The sequence below is a fragment of the Salarias fasciatus genome, chromosome 5, assembly GCF_902148845.1.
Source record: "Salarias fasciatus chromosome 5, fSalaFa1.1, whole genome shotgun sequence".
Lineage (NCBI taxonomy): Eukaryota > Metazoa > Chordata > Actinopteri > Blenniiformes > Blenniidae > Salarias > Salarias fasciatus.
Window position 1 is genome coordinate 24,621,398 of NC_043749.1, and position 19,171 is coordinate 24,640,568.

Genomic DNA, 19,171 nt, shown 5'->3' on the forward strand with positions numbered 1-19,171 from the left:
GTAATAGTGTGGAAACAGGCCTCACTTCCTTTTGCAGTAGTCTACAGTTCAACCGTAATTACCAGGTAAATGTTGTAGTTACTGGGAAGTTACCAGGTAAGTAGTAAAAAACACTTGACTAATAGGGAAATACATAGCGTACACACCTAGCAGTACCTAGTAATACCTAGTAAAAAGTCTACATTTCCCAATGATTACATGGTAATTACTTAGCAATTACCTAGTAAGTACTTGGCAATTACCGACATAGTTGCTATATACATTATAATTACCCAGTAATTAATACTTACTACCAGGTAGTTACTTGGTATTTGCCTGGAATTGGCTTGGCAATTGCTCTAAAAGTACTAGGTAATTAGCAACATAGTTACCCTGTAATTACATGGTAATTTTACAGTAACTTCTCCTTATTACATGGTACTTACCTTGCAATTACCATGTTAATACATGGTAATTACCGTACTGTAAAAGGAAGCGTTACCCTTGTTAGTAATCAAGCAAACTTGGAACACCTGCAGGAATTAGAAGCACCAGCTTTTTAAGGCTTGGTCACCCTCCGTTGCTGCAGGACAGCTATCAATTGTTAACCCATTTTGTGTTACTGTTCTGAAATGTACTCTGTTTTTTAATTTTGGGCAACCTTACTTTTTATTTTACCCTCTGGCAGTTCACCACTTACCCTTGTATCATTTCAAGCTACTGATTGGACTTGAGTGACTTGAATTGCAATAAATAACTGGAAAAATTGGGTTGTTCGGTAGTGTATGCTTACACTTAATATAACATAGCTTCTGAATGCCCATCCATTCCTCCACAGAGCAAAACATACAGACAATATAAGCCGGTTTGACAACAGCTGGATTTACTAATGAGAGTCACATGGTGACAGCTGCGCTCTCAGAATGATTATTGACCCATTAAGACCCAGAGCACACTCCTTCGTTTAGAGTCGGACACAACGTGAGCAGGTTTTCGATGACACTGTCATTTTCACCGCTGATGATTGATGTGTGCTGACTGACAGAGGGAGTGTGGAAGCAGAAGCGTGTCATTTCTGACTCTAAAGAAGGAGGCACAGGAAAGTAGCTCCAAATCTTCTAAAACTCAGAACTCAATGACTAAAACATGTCAGTCAAATAGTATAAACATTGGTGGATGGGTGCATGACTTACATGTTATTCAGGCCGTTGTGTGTGCAGTATGCGTGGATGTGGCAGTGCTCCATCATCCCGTCAGAGTTGCAGGGCATGGCCATCTTGTCGCAGTTTGGTCCAGAGTATCCCTCAAAGCAGGATCCATTCCGACACACACCACCGCTGCTGGGTCGACTGTCACACACACCGTGGACGCAGTGACAGTCTGATCACACAAACAGGAAGAGATGGTTTCACAGAGCAAAACACAGCGACCCTTATCGAAGTCCAGGCAAGGCTTGGGGTCATTTGCCTGTTTTGAATCTGTATATTTCTCCTGTTTTAGGGTTTTATTCAGGAACTAATACAGTCCAAAAATTTGGAATATGGTCAATTAGTGTTTTTGAATTGTTGGTATTTGTGAATACATCCGACCGCTGCGGTTACAGCATTTACCTCCTCACTAAAATGCCTGATTGGCAAAAGAACAAAAGTTTGCAAACTTTAAAAGATGGAATAAAGACACAATACATTCTTTTTCAAATAGATATTAACTTGACATTTAAAAATATAAACTTACCAGAAGTATCAAAAAATATAAATAATAAGTTTAACAGCAAATGAAGAAGCACAGATCACCCTTTCTTTTTTAGCTATCAACAATTTCTGTGTTGCTTTCTTCTTTTCTTTGCTGTTCTACTTCTGATATGACTGTTGCTTAAAAAAAATCCCCATATAATCATGTTATCCTAGAGACCCTCTGGTGGTTGAATGGGAGGGAGGGATGGATTCCCTAATACAGCTTTCTCATAAAATGTCATTGAATGAACCCTCAAGTTGACAAAATGGAAAAAATATCTCACAGAATTTAAATCCCTGCATTCTGTGATTACAGTTTTCGCACTTTTCTGACCGTTTGAATACCGGAGTTGTAAATGCCCTCTGATGAAAAATGAGTGAAGCTGAGCCGTGTACCTTCGTCACAGTTGTCTCCATGTTTGGCCGGATCGACACAGAGGTGGCAGGCGATCCCCTTCAAGCCCTCCTGACAGCTGCATGAGCCGTTACCGCTGATCCCATCAAAGCACTGTATGCAGGGAAAATATGTCGATAAATGATTGTAATAGTAAAACGTGTCAGTTTAGATAGAAAATGTCTCAGAATCGAAGATATCTCAGTGTTTCACACCGTTCCTTTGTCGTAACACGGATGCTTAAATCCTCCAATACAGGGTTTACAGTCAGGACCGTAGAAACCTTTACAGCACTCTTCTACCTGTTATTGACACAAACACACACACAAATTCATATTTTTAACCTATTATCTTTAATATCAAGTGGTTTATCTGGGTTAAGCACCTCACATTGTCAAGAAAAATGTAAAGAATAAATGAATGAATGAATGAATGAATGAATGAATGAATGAATGAACAGTTAAAACAATAGCGGTGAAAAACCAAAGACAATCCTTGAATCTTCAATGGCTAAAACTCATTAACTGATTCTAGAAGACTTCTTATTACAGTGTAGAGAGAAACACAAACACCTGATGCACTTCTCAGTCTTCCCAGTCTCACCTTGAAGGTGGTGTTGCAGAATTTTGCACAGCCTTTGTGGACATTGGCAGGAAGTGTGACGTATTCACAGCCGATCTGATGCCTGTCCTGAAGAGAAACACACAACAAATGAAACAATTTTAACTCAATGATCAGTTTGTTGGATCTTTTTATTGAAGATATGCTGAAGAGGGTTTAAACAGAAGCTCATTCAGATGAATTCACCTGCAGTTGTGTTTTACTCACTTGTAACATAATCAATGGAATTCAAAATGTTTCTTTTTTTTTCAATGATTTTCTGAGTGTTTCAAGTAGCAGGTCAGTACATTGCTGTGCCTGCCGTGTTTCTCTTGGTTTTGTTCCATGTTTACCCTCATCGTGTGTCTGTGTTGGTCTGCTTGGCCTGAGATTCATCACCTCATCACAACCAGTATAGCAGCTCTTCTTCCTCCACTCATTGCCATTCGCCACACTTCAATCCTTTAGCTATCCGCTGGATCCCAGCCCGCTTGAGCCTGCTTGCCCCTCACCGTCATTAAACCTTAACCATTCATCTTCAGACTCCGCACATTCCAGAAAATGAGAGGCACTGTCAGGTATTTATCTCTGCATGGTGCATGCTAGATGACCTGCAAAGGTTTCTAACCACACCATCAGGCACAGGTGTCTTCATCTCACATGAGCCAGGGAGCATTCATGCTGCACGAGGGACCAGAGGGCCTCAGTACTGTTCTCTGATCGAAGCGTATTCACGCTGAGCAGAAATGGCAAGAATGTTGGAGACATCAAGGAAAGTGTTATGCATCAGCCCCTTTGATGGTGGCGTTACAGTGTGGACAGGCGTGTCTCCTCAAGTGTACTACTGTTTGTGAATGGCACAGCGACAAGCCCATACCACCTGAAGAACATCATTAATCCAGCCAACATGCTCCTGCATGAACAACACGGGCCTGATTTCATCTTCATGTGCAATAATGCTTCAGCTCATCATCACTGAATGGCTGCTGCAGACTGGGGTACCTCAGATGGCGTGGAACCGCACTATCCTTCAGACCTGAATCCCAAAGAAAACCTTAGTGATCAGCTGATTCACCGTGTGGAGGCTCATATCTCTGTAGAGCCTCAATGACCTGAGGGCCAGCCTTCCACAAGAGTGGGATGCACATGACTCAGCAGACAATAAGTCAACTTGTCAACATCGTGACACGACACTGTCAAGCTGTATTTGATGCTCGAGGCCATATGAAAAGCTATGGAGACACTGTCATCTTTTGTTTCGGTATACTGAGCACTGGTGATGCCTTTTGTTGCAATAAATTGTTTTAAATGGGGAAATCGTAATTATGTGCTTCTACTTAAAAGTCCTACTTTCCTGAAATATTGTCACTGTAGCAGAAACTTTTTATGTTTTCTTTGAATTTCAGCACAAATCAAAATATCCTTAACAGACAGGTTAGAAATGCCTCTATGCTAATGCCTGGACTCTCACTTCTCTCATCCCCTTTTCACACATTTGTCGTCTGCACTGAGGCTCCAGAGTATCCATGACAGGTCTAAGAGACTGTCAGCAACACCTTTGTCTCCCAAATAATGAGCACTCCGAACTCAGTCAGCATCCTGACTCGGCTTCATGCTTTATCACCCATGACCAAAGGAGCAGAAACGCCATCCAACTCAACATTACACCACACTGTGGTGTACATGGAAAATCAATCCAGGCTTCAGTTTTAATAACCCATCACACAAGTGCTTGGTTGAAAAGAATAGAATTGAGCTTTGGAGCGTGATGTCACAAAAAAGGGGCGGAGCCATTTTTAATGTTTATCCGCCATTTTGAAGGGGTACTACAAATGCGCTGCAGTGCAAACCCATTAGAAGTTGGAAAAGTAATGACAAAAATGGTTCGAAACTGCTGTGTTGCTGGTTGTAAGGCTCACTGGCATGACCGGAAGGGCAAAAAAATAGATAATGGGCTCTCTTTTTTTGGTTTTCCCGCTTGGAAGGACCTTATTATGTTACTAAAAGGCAGCGGCTTGCCTGGATCGCTGCTGTTAGACGTGTGGATATAAAGTTCGATGTCATCCCAAGATATCTCTTGATATGTTCCACACATTTTCATTCTGGTAAGTTCTTGGTATTGGTAATGAATAAGTTACTCTGTCATAAATTACTCTGTCAGTTAAACAAGCTACGCTAAGACTAGCACATGGCTAACTAATTATTCTAAACAAAGCCCTCCTGCTGCCACTCCCCATCCTGGCAGTCGGATTGACATTTTAGTGAGTTTTTCCACAATCATAGCATCACCTTTCAGGTGTAGGTAAGTCAGGAGGAGCTCTTTGGAAGAATTAAAACGGGAATTAAAGGAGAAAAGGGAAACGCTGTCTGGAGGAAGCTTGCAGCAGCGATGAACAGCGTCATCTGGACGAACGGACCGACTGAGGTCTGAACAGATTATAGATCCGTTAATTTAACCCTGATGTTACAAATAATGACGCTGACTCACGTTACACAGCTCAGAGTTTTATTGTTTCGTTTAATTATGTCTCAGAGCCAGACAGCGGCACCGTGGCCAGGTCTGCTCCCCACAGCGGGACGGCCCCACCGAGACACACCCAGCACCAGACCAGTGCCGAGCGGGACCCCGGACCGAACAGGACACAGGACCGAGTGGACCCGGGACTCAGGCCACCGAGGGCAGCGTGTACCACCCGCTGTCGGTGCAGCTTAAATTAAAGAATAGAAGTCTTAATAAAATGTTTGACTAAACGTCCTCTGTCTGTATTTTATCTCCCTTTAGCTGATATGTTATTTTCTGGGCTGCTGGCTTCACACCACTGAGTAAATGAATAATTTGCTAAACTTTAGAGTTTATTTACATTTCAGTGGCGGTTCTTCAGGTCCTGTCTCCTCGGTCCAGCCAGTCCAGGCTCTGCTGGTTTCCACGTCGGCTCCTCTCGTGGCGCAGGCGCATCAAAAGTAACTCTATCACCCAGTGCAATATTGTTTAAAACTGCCAAAATAAAGTCCCATCTTTTCGGGGCTAAACAGCAGTGGGTCTGAAGCTGCTCCGCAGCAGCGTGTGCGTCTTTGCGCTCTGTTAAAACACCTCCTCTCCGTGGCAGGATGGACTCAGCGAAGTTATTGAAAGTTAAAAATCCTTCATTAATACCACAAGAGGGGATATTATTAGATGTTCTGTAAGGGCATTATTTTATTTTTTATTCTTTCACTTTTTAATCTGCACTGATTATGTGCTGCTTCTGCTTTACAGCGTGTTTGAGATGTGCTTTTCACGCTCCGCCAGGTTTTTTTTCTGCACTACACCGTAAATCCACACTGAGTCAAACTTGCGTACACGATGTCAGACCTGTCCTGAGATGTCGTAAGAACGAGGTATCCTAATTGTGCATCCGGACGCAATCGGTCGCGGTAGCAACTCTTTTCTTTTGCATTTTCAAGTGTTGTCATAGTTTGTTTTGATTTCTCTACCCCTTCAAAATGGCGCCGTCGTCCTATAATGCATTGCGCGGTGACGTCGGTTCCAAAGCTCAATAGAATAGAATAGAATAGAATAGAATAGAATAGAATAGAATAGAATATCATATCATTTAAATACATTACCATTTCAACAGCGCCATTCGGACACCGTGTCTCATGGAGGTAACTGCAATGGACGCACGGACCCTGAAAACACAATTTTTGGGGTTTTTAATGACCCAAATGAAAAAGTCCATTAACTAGAATTTTCATCCATTTGTCACAGAGTGTTCAACCTATTGAGAACAATCATACTTTAAAACAAAATCACGCTGATTTTCCTTTTACTGCTGTTGGTAAAGAAATAAATGCATCACTACTGAAGGCATCTGTTTCAGCCTTATGTTACAAAGGATTCTCTCATTATTTTAACCCTGGGAAGCTTCTTGACATGCCTGAGGAGACCAGAGGGGTCAGTGCTACGAAATGCTGCTTCATACCAAAGAGACCTGGGTTTGAATCCAGAAAAATAAGCATAGCGTGCATGTTTTCCATGAAACTACATGAGATCTTTCTCTGGGTACTGCAGGTTCTTCATATAATCCAAAGTCATATTAGTTGAGTAAATCTGTGAATCTAAATTTGCTCTGTGGGTTGTGCTCCTCTACAAGTTTGCCCTCTGGTGGTGTGCCTGGCTTCCTCTCGCCTGGCGTTAGCTCGGAGACACTTAACACTGCACTACCTGCTTGACTCCAAGTTAATGCATTATGCATTACACCCACAATGATGGTGTGCGTGTGTGTGTGTGCGTGTGTGTGTGTGTGTGTGTGTGTGTGTGTGTGTGTGTGTGTGTGTGTGTGTGCGTGTGTGTGTGCGCAGCTTTCACCCTTCCCTCTGTGCTCTCACCATGGTGATCTTGTTCTGGACGATGTCGCAGCGGTGAGGCAGGATGGGGAGGATGGAGGGTGGATACAGCAGACCATCGATCATGTGTATGATCCCATTGGAAGCCACGATGTCTTTGGTCACCAGTCGAACGCCCTTCTCACCCAGCAGGATCTCACCCTTGAGAGTTAATGAGGAGGAATGAAGGAAACCAATGGCTGGATCTGGCTGAAACGAGTCAGACTGCAGCATGTGGAGGTGAGACACCTACGTTCGCCGACACATTGACGACGACCTTTTGATTTGCCATCGTCTGAATCTGTGGGAGAGCCGACAGCTCATCGGCCGTCAGCTAAAGACAGAAACAAACAGAACAATATTCCTTAGATTCAAACATTTTAAAGATATTTTCAAGCAACTGATAACAAAACCTATTAATCAGAAGCATGTATTTGGTCAGGAGCAAAGGAAATATCCATGCTCACGTTGAGCACATGCAATCAGATTAAATACCGCTACGAATTACACTGTGTCATGTAAATACTTCTATCTGATTAGATTGGTGAGTTCAGCACGTGCTGTGTAATCAATCAGAGTCCATGTAAACTACACATCTGATTGTTTTCTACTGAGCTTTGTCTACCTATCTATCACACTCATAAAACAAGAACAAAAAACAGCAGGTTGACAAAGTACATCGAGTGATTACAAGAGGCAACACTGCAACATCATGTTAAAAAACAAAACGAAGGAAACATGCTCCATGCTCGTCTCTTTTTGATCTGACTTTGAATGACAGTATTTATTTGGTGCTGTAGTTTCAAAAAAGAAAATAAAAAACACAATAAGTAGTATTTGCTATCAATACTGAATACTGGAATCTATGGGGTGTGGGATCCGAACGAACAGTGTGTGTAAAGCTGCACTGACCGGATCAATAAAAAATCAATAAAAAAAGTTACCATTAAAGCTATAGTGCGTAACTTTTAAATGTCTATGAATGTCCGTTTTAGCCAAGCCACTACTAGTGGAGATGACAAAATGCAGATTAAGCCGATCGGCTCCTCTAACATGTCGCAGGATTTTTCAATATATATAATTCTTGCTTTGCATGTCGACCGGCGACATTCCTGCGCTGGCGCACAGGAAATTACGCATTTTATGTCACAACAAGAAGAGAGGGGGAGGACGGGCGGAGGGTCTCATAGCAACAGGCAGAGCTTAGGCAGAATGAGGAAGCGGCATGGCGGATAATCCAAAGAAACAGCCGAGAAAGAGTCCTGAAGTGGATCCTACCACCCAAAAAAAGCCTGGACGGTCAGCAGAAGGATTGCTGGTGAAGAAGGAAAGTGACCGACGGAGAAGGCAAACGAGGATTTGTATTGGCGTGGCTTTTCCTCGGTGGAAAGCGTTGAAAGCAGAAATTGGGCTGAGGGCAGACACAGATGTTGCCTTGCTGCTGTTGGATAAGTAAGTGACTTGGTTTATTACGGAGCCCCGGATATGACATGGTAAAAAAAAAAATTAAATTGTGGCCACGAATTACTAATTCGTTCCCTCGAAATAATTAAATCGTGCGCACGAATTACTAATTCGTTCCCACGAATTAGTTATATCATTCATATACTGAACAGTTCAGTAAAGTTGGCAGCATATTGACAGATACGGACTTTCAGTCTCAATAACTCTTTAACAAAATGTCAGTAGCATACAAAGGGCGCCTGCATCCCGTCGTTGTGAGGTGGACGATATGCTATAAGCTCATTTTTATTAAAAATATCTGTCTATCAAGCAGCAGAAACAATATTGATTTCAATCAGCACCCGGTAGTGCTGCGGGCTTCAGGGACCGTCTACAATTTACAAGACGCTGCAACAGTGCAACAGCATTACTGAAGCAGGTAGAGATAAGAAATAAGTTGCCATGCTCAGTGCCTATTTTTCTTTTATAGCCATGTGGAATGGAGTCGAGTTATTCCCTCAAAAATACATTGTGCCTTGTGATTGTCAGGACGGACTAACACTGGCTGCTTCATTCATAAAACGCTGCGCGGGATTCATCCTGAAGGTTTGTGTGTGTGTGTGTGCACACTCAACCTGAAAATGGAAAAACCAATCCCAGATTGATCAAATCGTGCACACACGCACACATTCATGGTTAATTAATGTCATGAATTACATTCCACGGAGAAACGTGCACACTTGGATATGGTTCATAATCCACTTTCAACACGGATATATTTAACCATAAAAGGTCAATGCAAAGCAGCTCATAAATATTAATACACGACTTCAGTTTTACATTAATGATTGATTATGTGGCGCCGTGACAACAGGCGGTCAGAAGACCATGGAAGTAAACTATGAGCTGAACCTCAGAGAGCACAGTATCACTACAGAGAACAAACCAAAATGTTGAAGAGTTGAACCTCAGAGAGCACAGTATCACTACAGAGAACAAACCAAAATGTTGAAGCCAACAAGTTGATGGCAATATACATTTTTCTTCAGTGAACACACAAAAAGCAGGTAGATGAGAGAGACGTAAGACAGACTGCAAACTATGATCTGCCAAAGTATCCAGATGTTGTGTGGAGGTGGTTCAAGGCGACGCAGAGGGTTCCAGTATGGAGCATAAATTAGGTTTTATGGTGTTTAATAAGTACTTGAGTTGGTACTCGCTATTGACAAGCAGCTAAAGGTTAGTACTCGTACTTGTCCTTTAAAAAAGCGCTATGGGTGCATCCCCATTACGGTGCCAGAGGATATAGCTGACATATTCTTTTGTAGCTGTGTTTTCTGGTTTGAAAGGTACAGTAATTACAGAGGAGGATTTTGGAACATTACTGAAGCTTATAATTTGAATAAAACAAAAAAGCAAAAAAAACACATTTGCGAAAGTTCTACATTATGTTATGTTCTATATGTAGACTGTAAAGGGTGACAAAGCTACATGACATGTATTACTTTACTAATTATTACAAACAAAAAATAACTGGTGACTTCACAAAGTGACAAGAAAATAACTTTTGCGTCAGTTCAATGAGTTATTTCTGTTTCGAGCTGTATTATTGTTGTGTTGCTGAGCTGTTTAGTCAAAGTGAAGAAGTTCTGATAGAAAATGTTGATTTCCTACAGGAGTTGTAAATTCTTGATTGCACTGGCCTGAAAACAGTGCTAAAATACTCACGTCAACCAAAGAGAGGAATCTGTTGTATCTTCCGTCCTTTGACAGAATCTCCCCAATTGTCTTGTCAGCAAACTACACACAGGATACGAGAAAATAGAAAAAAAAAAAGATAAATAAACTAAATATGCCTTATATATTGATGAAAATTATATAATACTAGAATGTACTTTTTTTAATAATTTTTTTTCTTGTTAAATTATGAAACATTCGTCTTTCACCTTGAGGTAGATCGGGTTTCTTGCAGTGTGTAGTAGACTCAGTCTTCAGCAGAAATGAGACTTATCAGCCATTTGCTTCTGGACTTCATTATGAGAAATTTTCTGTCTTGTACCTTAAACCATGACTTTGTGAAAAAGTTTTTTTCTGCCAAGTTCAAATTTATATCCAATGACTTAATACAAAGATGTTAAATTCTGTATCTGTGCTGGTGGCGGCTCTGTGCTCATTCTATCCTGTCCACAAGCAAATGAACATGGAAACAGTACATCATCCTGCTTCCTTCTGTATCTTTATGTATCTATTTGCATCAACATACATTGAGCACGCTTCATCTGAAGGATCTCAGTGAAACCGGTCCATTCAGATCCATTAACACAACCAACGTTTAGGATATTTGAGCGTTAAGACATTGAATGCCAGGTTTCCCAATTTTCATCATACTATCGGGTATTAATGGCAGTGGAGATCCACTGGCTATGAAAACCTCATAGTCTGCTATTATTTGTAACACAAGTGATTTCTTTATGATGTGAACTGTTCTCTGGTACACCCCAAAAAAAAAAAAAGGAACTGAAATGTGTGTTTGGCATAAATTATGAATTTCACCCTTCGAATGTTTGTTTTTCATCATTCCTTCTCAGAAAGTAAATGCAAAAAACTCCCTCTTAGAAAGAAAGCCCTGATCTCCTGCTGAACGCTTTTATAATCTAATCTCTGGGGTCGATATTCAGCTGAGTGACCCTTTTAACTCACCCGTTCATCACGAGTGGACTTGTCTGAGAATCGGTCGATGATCACTTTGTCGATAATGTGGATGACCCCATTGGCTGCAGGCAGATCCTTCTGGATGACGGTGTACACTCGGCTGGGGTTTCCCAGCAGGATAAACTTCTACAATGAGACCACAAAACACATGATTGGCAAATCACTGAACTGCTTGATGCAACTTTTTGAACAGCCCCCCTCTTAAAGCCCTCTTTAAATGTATGAACAAGAATCGATCTTCATATCCATTGTTTTGATGTTCAAGCATGTTCCATGATGAGGTTACCAAATAAAAACATTAATGACTTGTCAGAAAAGAGATGAACCCAAACCAGGCTGAACTGAAGGTGGTCCTCATTCAAAATGGTGAGTACACTGGGAAATCTGACAGGACAATAAAAACCAACTCAAACTGAGCTCTTACACTTCAGGAGGAAGGGTTTGATGAGACACAGGGAGAAACACTGAAGCAAACATCAGAGAGGGAGCACAGATGAACAGAAGCTATGAGGAAACAGTGAGCATGAAAACATCCCACAGAGAGGCAATGTAAAGGACATGACATGAAACTAAAACACGAAAAACAAATATTCAAGATTTTTCTAGATCACATAAAGTCATACAGTGTGTAATGGCTAAAATATAAAGTTTCCATACATACATACATATCTATGGAAGAGAGAGGAATAAAACAAATATGAAATATCTAGAGTAAGACAGAAGATATGCAGTACAGATTCTGTTTGTGTTGTATTTTGTTTTATGTTTTGTGTTTGACATGCGGACAGCCTGAGGAAAGAAACTCCTCTTCATCCTCAGTCTTCGCCTTTGGGCCTCTTCAAAGAGAACCTCATGGCAGTGAGGAGAAGATGATCACCTGAAGTGACCAGGAGAGGTCACGTGAGAGCGTGACCCCAAAGTATTTACAGCTGTCCAGCGTCTGCAGCTCAGCCCCACTGGTTCAACTGGTTCACTCACACACCGGCTGAGGCGCCACTGTGTCCATCCAGTGGGAGCCGCTTTGGCTCAAGGACATTGCACCATATGGAGAAAGTCGATATTTGATGTGGAGACAGGATGTCCAGGATGAGCAGGGCTGATGGCAACAGGTCACACGTCCATCACAGGAGAAACAGCTGGACACCCACATGCTCACTCACATCCACACACTGACACGTAACTCAGTCACCAGTTAGCCCTGAATGCATGCATTAATGCTGGGAACGTCCATCACATGGCAAACACAGAGAGACGGACATACACGTATATCAATACACACTAATGGCGACTGGTTTTCCTCACATGCATGCACAGAGAGAACATAAAAATGTAGATTTTGAAGCAAATAATGATACTGGCATTACTTGGAAGGAGCTCATACTGTACTGCATATCTGACTCTGAGAAAAGGATTGGCTGCAGTTTGCCTTCATATATATATACACACACACACACACACACATATATATATATATATATATATATATTAAGGCTGTGACTTTAACGCGTTAGTTACGATTAATTAATTACAGAAATTTTAACGCGATAAAAAAATTATCGCAAATTGTCGCGGAACGTTTGTCACCGGACGAGTTTCACCCGGACATATTTCGCTGTGACACAACAACGGAACAGCTCCCGACTTGGTGAGTTTCTCGTTAAATCTGGTGACTTTTCAAAGCCTCCTGGCGACTTTTTTTTTTGTCAAAAGCCACTAGCAACAAATTTAGCAATTTTTTCTGGTGCTCTGGAGACGTGACAAGACGTCTCGTTCTGCAGCTGCTGTCCTCAATGAGCTGCGGGTGCTGCGTGAGCCCCTCCCCCGTCCCAAAGCACTCACAGGCGGCCAGTCTCACGCAGCGCCCCCTGCTGCAGTCAGAGCAGAGAGGAGACCCACACCACTCCTCCACACTTCAAATGAATCGCGTGTGCGCAAATACGCCACTGCTCACTTGCTGACAAACCAAGAATAAACAGAAGAAAATTCATTTGCAGTTCTAAACATATTTAGGGTGTTTTTTTAACTCACATTTTGCTTCTCCCATGACGTTATTCCTCTCTCCTACAGCGTCCATTACAATTACATGCAAATTGCAAATTAGGTAACGACCTCATCTGACTTCTGGCGACTTTTAGGACAGCCAATAGTGACTTTCCTTACTGGGGAGTTGGCAACACTGCTCCTGACGACAGCGCACTACTTGGTCTCATGCACAGAAAATTTAGATTTAAAAAGCCAGCGGATGGCAGCGTGGATAAAACCAAAGCTGTATGCACATTGTGCAGCAAAGAATTTGCATACCATCGCAGCACATCGAGCCTGCTATATCAACTGAATGCTAAGCATGTCGCAGCAGCGACCAACACGCAAGCCTGGCATACAGCTAGAGTTGAAGAGGACGTCACTCCGACTACTTCAAGGACCCTCGCCCAGCCCAACAAAAGTTGCACTAATCAATGTGTATTGGTTTATTTGTCTTGGTTAAATTCCTCCTTCCTTGCTGAAAAAATGAACAGTGTTTTGTTGCTTAAGCTCATGTATCACTATATTGATTCACTATACCAAAATCCATTTGAAAAAGAAAGGTTCTCACTGATCTCGGGTCAAATATCGATATGCGATTAATTGAGATTAATTAATTACAAAGGCCCTAATTAATTAGATTAATTTTTTTAATCGAGTCCCACCCCTAATATATATATATATATATATATATATATATATATATATATATATATATATATATATATATATATATACACATATATATATATAGATAGATAGATAGATATACACACACACACACATATATCCATACTGGATTTGAACCGTGTCTCACTTGATCCACATGAAACAGAAACATCGTCACAGGGCTCCACCCACTGCTCCACCCACTCTATGACTTAACACTGTGAAACAGGAAAACAGCTTATTTCCGAGCAGGTGACACACGGTGAGAAGATTCACTCTTACACCAAAAATACTGCAAGAACCGAACAAAAGCATCTGCAGGTAGGAAAGCTGAAAACACTGGGAGCATTTTGTGAGTGTAAAACTTGCACTTTAACCTGCCTGCAGACTCCAAGATAAGATCTGAGCGAGCCCTGACTGAAAGTGAAAGTAACTTTAGAAGAACTCTCTCGACTGCCTGACTCTGCTGCCAGTTTTCTTTTGGCTGTGGGAGAAAATGCATTCCATCTCCGAGGAGGACCTCTGCTGCCCGATCTGCACTGGGATCTACAGGAACCCCGTGGTGCTGTCCTGCAGCCACAGCTTCTGTAAAATTTGCATACAGAAATGGTGGCAGGGGAAAAAGGAGCGCGAGTGTCCATGTTGTAAGAGGAAATCCTCAAAGAGCGACCCCCCGAATAACTTGGCCCTGAGGAACCTGTGTGAGGCCTTCTTACCGGGCAGCGAGCAGAGAGAGTCAGCAGGTCTGTGCAAACTGCACTCTGAAAAGCTCCGACTCTTCTGCCTGGACCATCAGCAACCGGTTTGTCTCGTCTGTCGAGAGTCAAAGATGCACAAACAGCATGAGTTCAGACCCATCGACGAGGCCGCACAGGATCACAGAGTGAAGCTCCAGATTGAACTCACGCCTCTGCAAGAGAAACTGGCTCTTTTTGAAGAATTCAAAGAGAAATACGATCAAACAGCAAAGCACATGGTGGCCCAGGCTCAGCAGACAGAGGAACACATCAAGGAGCAGTTCAAGAAGCTCCATCAGTTTCTCCAAGAGGAAGAGGAGACCAGGATCGCTGCTCTGAGAGACAAACAGGAGCAGAAGAATCAGTTGCTGAAAGGAAAGATTCAAGTTCTGAGCAGAAACATTTCAGTTCTGTCAGATGTTATCAGAGCCACAGAAACGGAGAGCTGAAGACGTCCCATTCCTGAACAATTACAAGGCTGCAGTGGAGAGAGTCCAGCAGCTTCCCCATCTGCAAGATCCAAAGCTGATCTCTGGGGTTCTGATCGACGAGGTCAACCATGTGGGTAACCTGGCCTTCAACATCTGGAAAAAGATGAAGCAGGTGGTCTCCTGGGCTCCCGTGATTCTGGACCCGAACACGGCCGACCCGGAACTCAAAGTGTCCGCAGATCTGAGGATCGTGAAAGCCGTGAAGCAACAGAAGCTTCCGGCAAACCCAGAGAGGACCAAATACTCCTGCTCCGTCCTCGGCTCCCAAGGCTTCAATTCCGGAAGTCACTCCTGGGAAATTTACGTCGGAAACAACAAGGACTGGGAACTGGGCGTGCTGGGAGACCAAACGGGGCCAAACGGACGCCTGCAGCCGAGACTTTGGAAGATTCTGTTCTCTGACGGCAAACTGACGGCATTCTCTTCGTCGGATGTAGAGAAACATCTGACAGTCAAGACCAAGCTGGAGAAGGTCAGAGTTCATCTGGACTTTGGTCGTGGAAAGTTGTCATTCTGGAACAGCGACACTGAAACACACTTACACACCTTCATGCACAAGTTCTCCGACACAGTGTTTCCCTACATTTACACTGAAAGCCCACAGCCACTGAAGATTCTGCCGGCGAAGGTGTCTGTGACTGTGGAGTGTGTGTAGCTGAGTAAATGAAGAGAAAGACTGATGCTGCGTTCATGCCGGATGCATCGTGGGCTTCGTCGACGCTTGGGACGCCTCGAAGCTGACGCTTGTGATGCTTCAAGCACGACGCTTGACACCAGGTGGTCACAAAGCTCACGACGCTCGCCAGTTTACAGGAGGCTGAACGGGAGGCTGTGATTTCTGTTTCCAGCTATGGCGGAATCGCATTGGGAGAGTGGCTTGGCTTTATTTGTTAGTTAGCTAACCCTATCCTTTCTATTCTTGTCTCTGTAGTGGTCTGACGACGTGTCATAAAGCTCAGGACGAGCGCACACAGCCACAATCAACTTGTCTTCCATCGCTGTCTTTCTTTTCCGGACTCCTGGTCCTGACGTGAAACGTAGTGACGTAGCACCGGAGGGATCGTCTCTGATTGGTTGACGCCCAGCGGCAGCGCGTCGAAAGTTCAGTTTTCCCAACTCTCAAAAAGTGACGCTCACGACATCCCTGACGCCAGGGACACGCGTCCTGGGCGTCAGACGCTCGAAACGCTCTAAACGCTTGAAAAGTCAATGCTCCTGACGCTCCTGAAGCGCCGCCCCACGACGCTCGTCCACCATAGACTTTGCATAGAAAAGCGCCGCCCGTGACGCTTGCGACGTATCCGGTGTGAACGCACCATGAGTCTTCTTTGAAGCAGCTTTATTACTGAGGTGGGATGAGAGTTTGAAAATAAAGTGAGACGTGATAAAGGTTTACTGACGGCACTGAAAGGTGATTTCAGATTTTAAAAAAAAAAGATGGCATTTAAGTGTGAATATTATTACTATAAATGTTTTGAATGGAAGCAGGTCGGACAGGGAGTTATGTAATTCTGTTGTCATAAAAGGTTTAGAGCTGGTTTAGAGTTTTCGCATCTAAACTAAAGTGATTGTTTAACAAAGGAGGTATTTTTAGAATAATCAGAAGATTTTTGCTGCGTTCTTGATTGAGAGTTCGATGTAAAAATAGAATTACCAAAAATGATCGTATGTTGTTGAGTGTATGCTTCATTTATTTGGATAATGCAGATTATTTTAAAGTGAGATGTCAATAAGCAACAGTCATGTTCTCAAATCTGTCAAAAAAAAAACAGAAGAAAAGTTTTTTTTCTTTGTAATTGATGGCTTCAGTTGTGGGACAATAAAAAAAAAAAAGTAACACATTGCGTCTTTATAAACCACTGCAGTCACTCACTAACAGGAGTTCACTTATCAATCACTTTTCCACCGATTAATTCCAGTCACATTCACCAAGTCACACACCATCGGTAAGGCTGCCATGCCAGGTGCTCGATCTGCACCAAAATTTTGGCGATTGAACCTGAAACCTTCTGACTGAGAGACGACCAACTGCGCCCCAGAAGCCAGAGTTGAACACAGGAACGGAGGTGCCGTAGTAACCGTTCGATTGGCTGGAGGATCAGCGTCCAGTCTCCAAACAGAGCCAGTTATTGCTGTGTGTTTGAGCACTTTATGAGTTTAGATCTGATCGGATTAAAGATCTGAAAGTGTTCAGGGAATTCTCCCGAGTGCAGTGGAGATAATCTGCTTTTTTTATACTCTGTTTTCTCTGCTATATCATATTGTTTCTACATGTCCTCATTATACAGTATTTAAACAAGCACATTATATTTCAAGTAGGGCTGTCAGATTTAATCGCATTAGTCGTGATTAATTAATGTAGGGATGACTGAAGATTAATTTTCAAAAATCATGATTAATTACAGAATTAGGCTAAGGGCTTTTTTCAGTTTGAAAACAGTGTTATTAACATTCACATTGTATTAAGACGGTCTACATGGCACTTTATTTTGAAAGAAAATCCAACAGGGAAATCCTTTCTCTGATTCGCAATCAAGACACTCTGGTAAGAAATCCGTCACTGCAGGAAATCCCCAAACGCTGAAAACTGCCTTCAAGTTCAAAACAACAGAATTGAAAAAAATGCCATTCAAAACGTGTTTAATCGTCTATAATACTATGGAAATAATGCCATTAATCATGATTTAAAAATGTAATCTTTTGACAGCCCCAATTTCCAGTGTTGATGCCAGTATGCTTCAGTAGGAGAGGAGAGTTGCGGCACGTTGCGGATGAACTGTCTGCGCGGCCCGTGTTGTTTCAGGAGTTTGGAAGCAGCGTCTTACCTGGAGTTCTTTGGTCCTCAGCCTGCCTCCTCCGTACATTTGGTAGGCTTTTCCTGTCAGGTCTGCGTAACGACGTTGACCCAGGATTATGTGGTTTTTACACAGTACTTCCAGATTCACACCCTGCAGACACAGTGTGGGAGAGTGGTACAGAACAGGCCACCAGCTCAGGATTCTCACCCACAACCTTCACTCATGACTTTTTGGACTTTTCCCTCAGTAACACGACCAGTTAACTGCAGGTTCAAAATGCTCAGGTTCAGCCGTCCCTTGAACATCGACCTGGAAACCTTTGTTTCATCACCTATTGTTTGTAGAATATATATCTGAGAACGTTAAGTTTGCAGCTCAGGTTTCTATGGTTACGTTCAATCTTGCCATCAAGACGTGAGTGTTGGTTTCCAGAGGCTTTATACTCCAGTTTGCTCTAGTTTGACCATCTGTCTCTAGTGCTCTGTGTTTCTAGAACAAGCTCAGTGTGCATGTGCTTGTGCATGTGTGTGTATATATAAGCCAGAGTTCTGGTTCAAGTCAGTTCTCACTGTTAAGGTTTAGATAAGCGGTGACTGTTTTTGGTTTAGTTGTTAGAGTTGCTTTGTGGTGGTTCAATTACCAGTTACAGCATTTAAAACTAAAGTTAAATTTAACGTTAAAGTTCAATATTATAATGGCCATGATGGCTTATTGGTATGTTTGATATGTGGACAAAAACAATAAAAAAAAAAGTTCTGCTGAAAGTACCAAAAACGGCTAAAGGTTAAAAATGCAAAAAAAGCTAAAATATCAAAAACTGTTTAAAAGTGAAAAACAGACAAATTTGCTAAAATTAGAAGGTAAATTAGATTAAACAAAAAAAAAAACTACAAAAACATGAAATGTGATAAACTGTTTCAAATGATAAAATGTCTAATTGTAATTATCTTCATATTATCTTCATAAATACAGGTTAAGAGGCATGTTTTGGATGTACAGCCAAAACAATTATATAACTTGATAAGCTCAAAGGTTGAACATGTTTTAAATGAATTTCACTTGATGAAAATTGACACACAAATAAGAATTTAAAAAACATTTGCTTTATAAAGGTCATGAAAGTTGCAGAAGTCTGCGAATTCATTAATTCATTCAATTAGATGGACAAATGAAAGTTAGGATGTTAGGATACCGAAGTACCAGATAGCAGAGATAAAGTGGGTTTATT

General features: G+C 42.1%; 1 protein-coding gene and 1 pseudogene across 1 annotated transcript in view; one reads left to right on the forward strand and one right to left on the reverse strand.

Moving 5' to 3' along the window:
• Positions 1–19,171, reverse strand: part of LOC115388169 (stabilin-1-like) — a 140,069-nt gene that overhangs the window by 109,624 nt on the left and 11,274 nt on the right. Inside the window, exons 12-21 of the mRNA XM_030091127.1 lie at positions 17,971–18,093; positions 11,215–11,352; positions 10,243–10,314; positions 7,325–7,405; positions 7,075–7,233; positions 6,313–6,375; positions 2,710–2,796; positions 2,322–2,408; positions 2,109–2,220; positions 1,173–1,359 (exon numbers count right to left, since the gene is read on the reverse strand). Coding sequence (XP_029946987.1) covers positions 1,173–1,359; positions 2,109–2,220; positions 2,322–2,408; positions 2,710–2,796; positions 6,313–6,375; positions 7,075–7,233; positions 7,325–7,405; positions 10,243–10,314; positions 11,215–11,352; positions 17,971–18,093 — 1,109 coding nt within the window. The remainder of the gene's footprint in view (positions 1–1,172; positions 1,360–2,108; positions 2,221–2,321; positions 2,409–2,709; positions 2,797–6,312; positions 6,376–7,074; positions 7,234–7,324; positions 7,406–10,242; positions 10,315–11,214; positions 11,353–17,970; positions 18,094–19,171) is intronic.
• LOC115388600 (zinc-binding protein A33-like) lies at positions 14,152–16,975 on the forward strand (annotated as a pseudogene).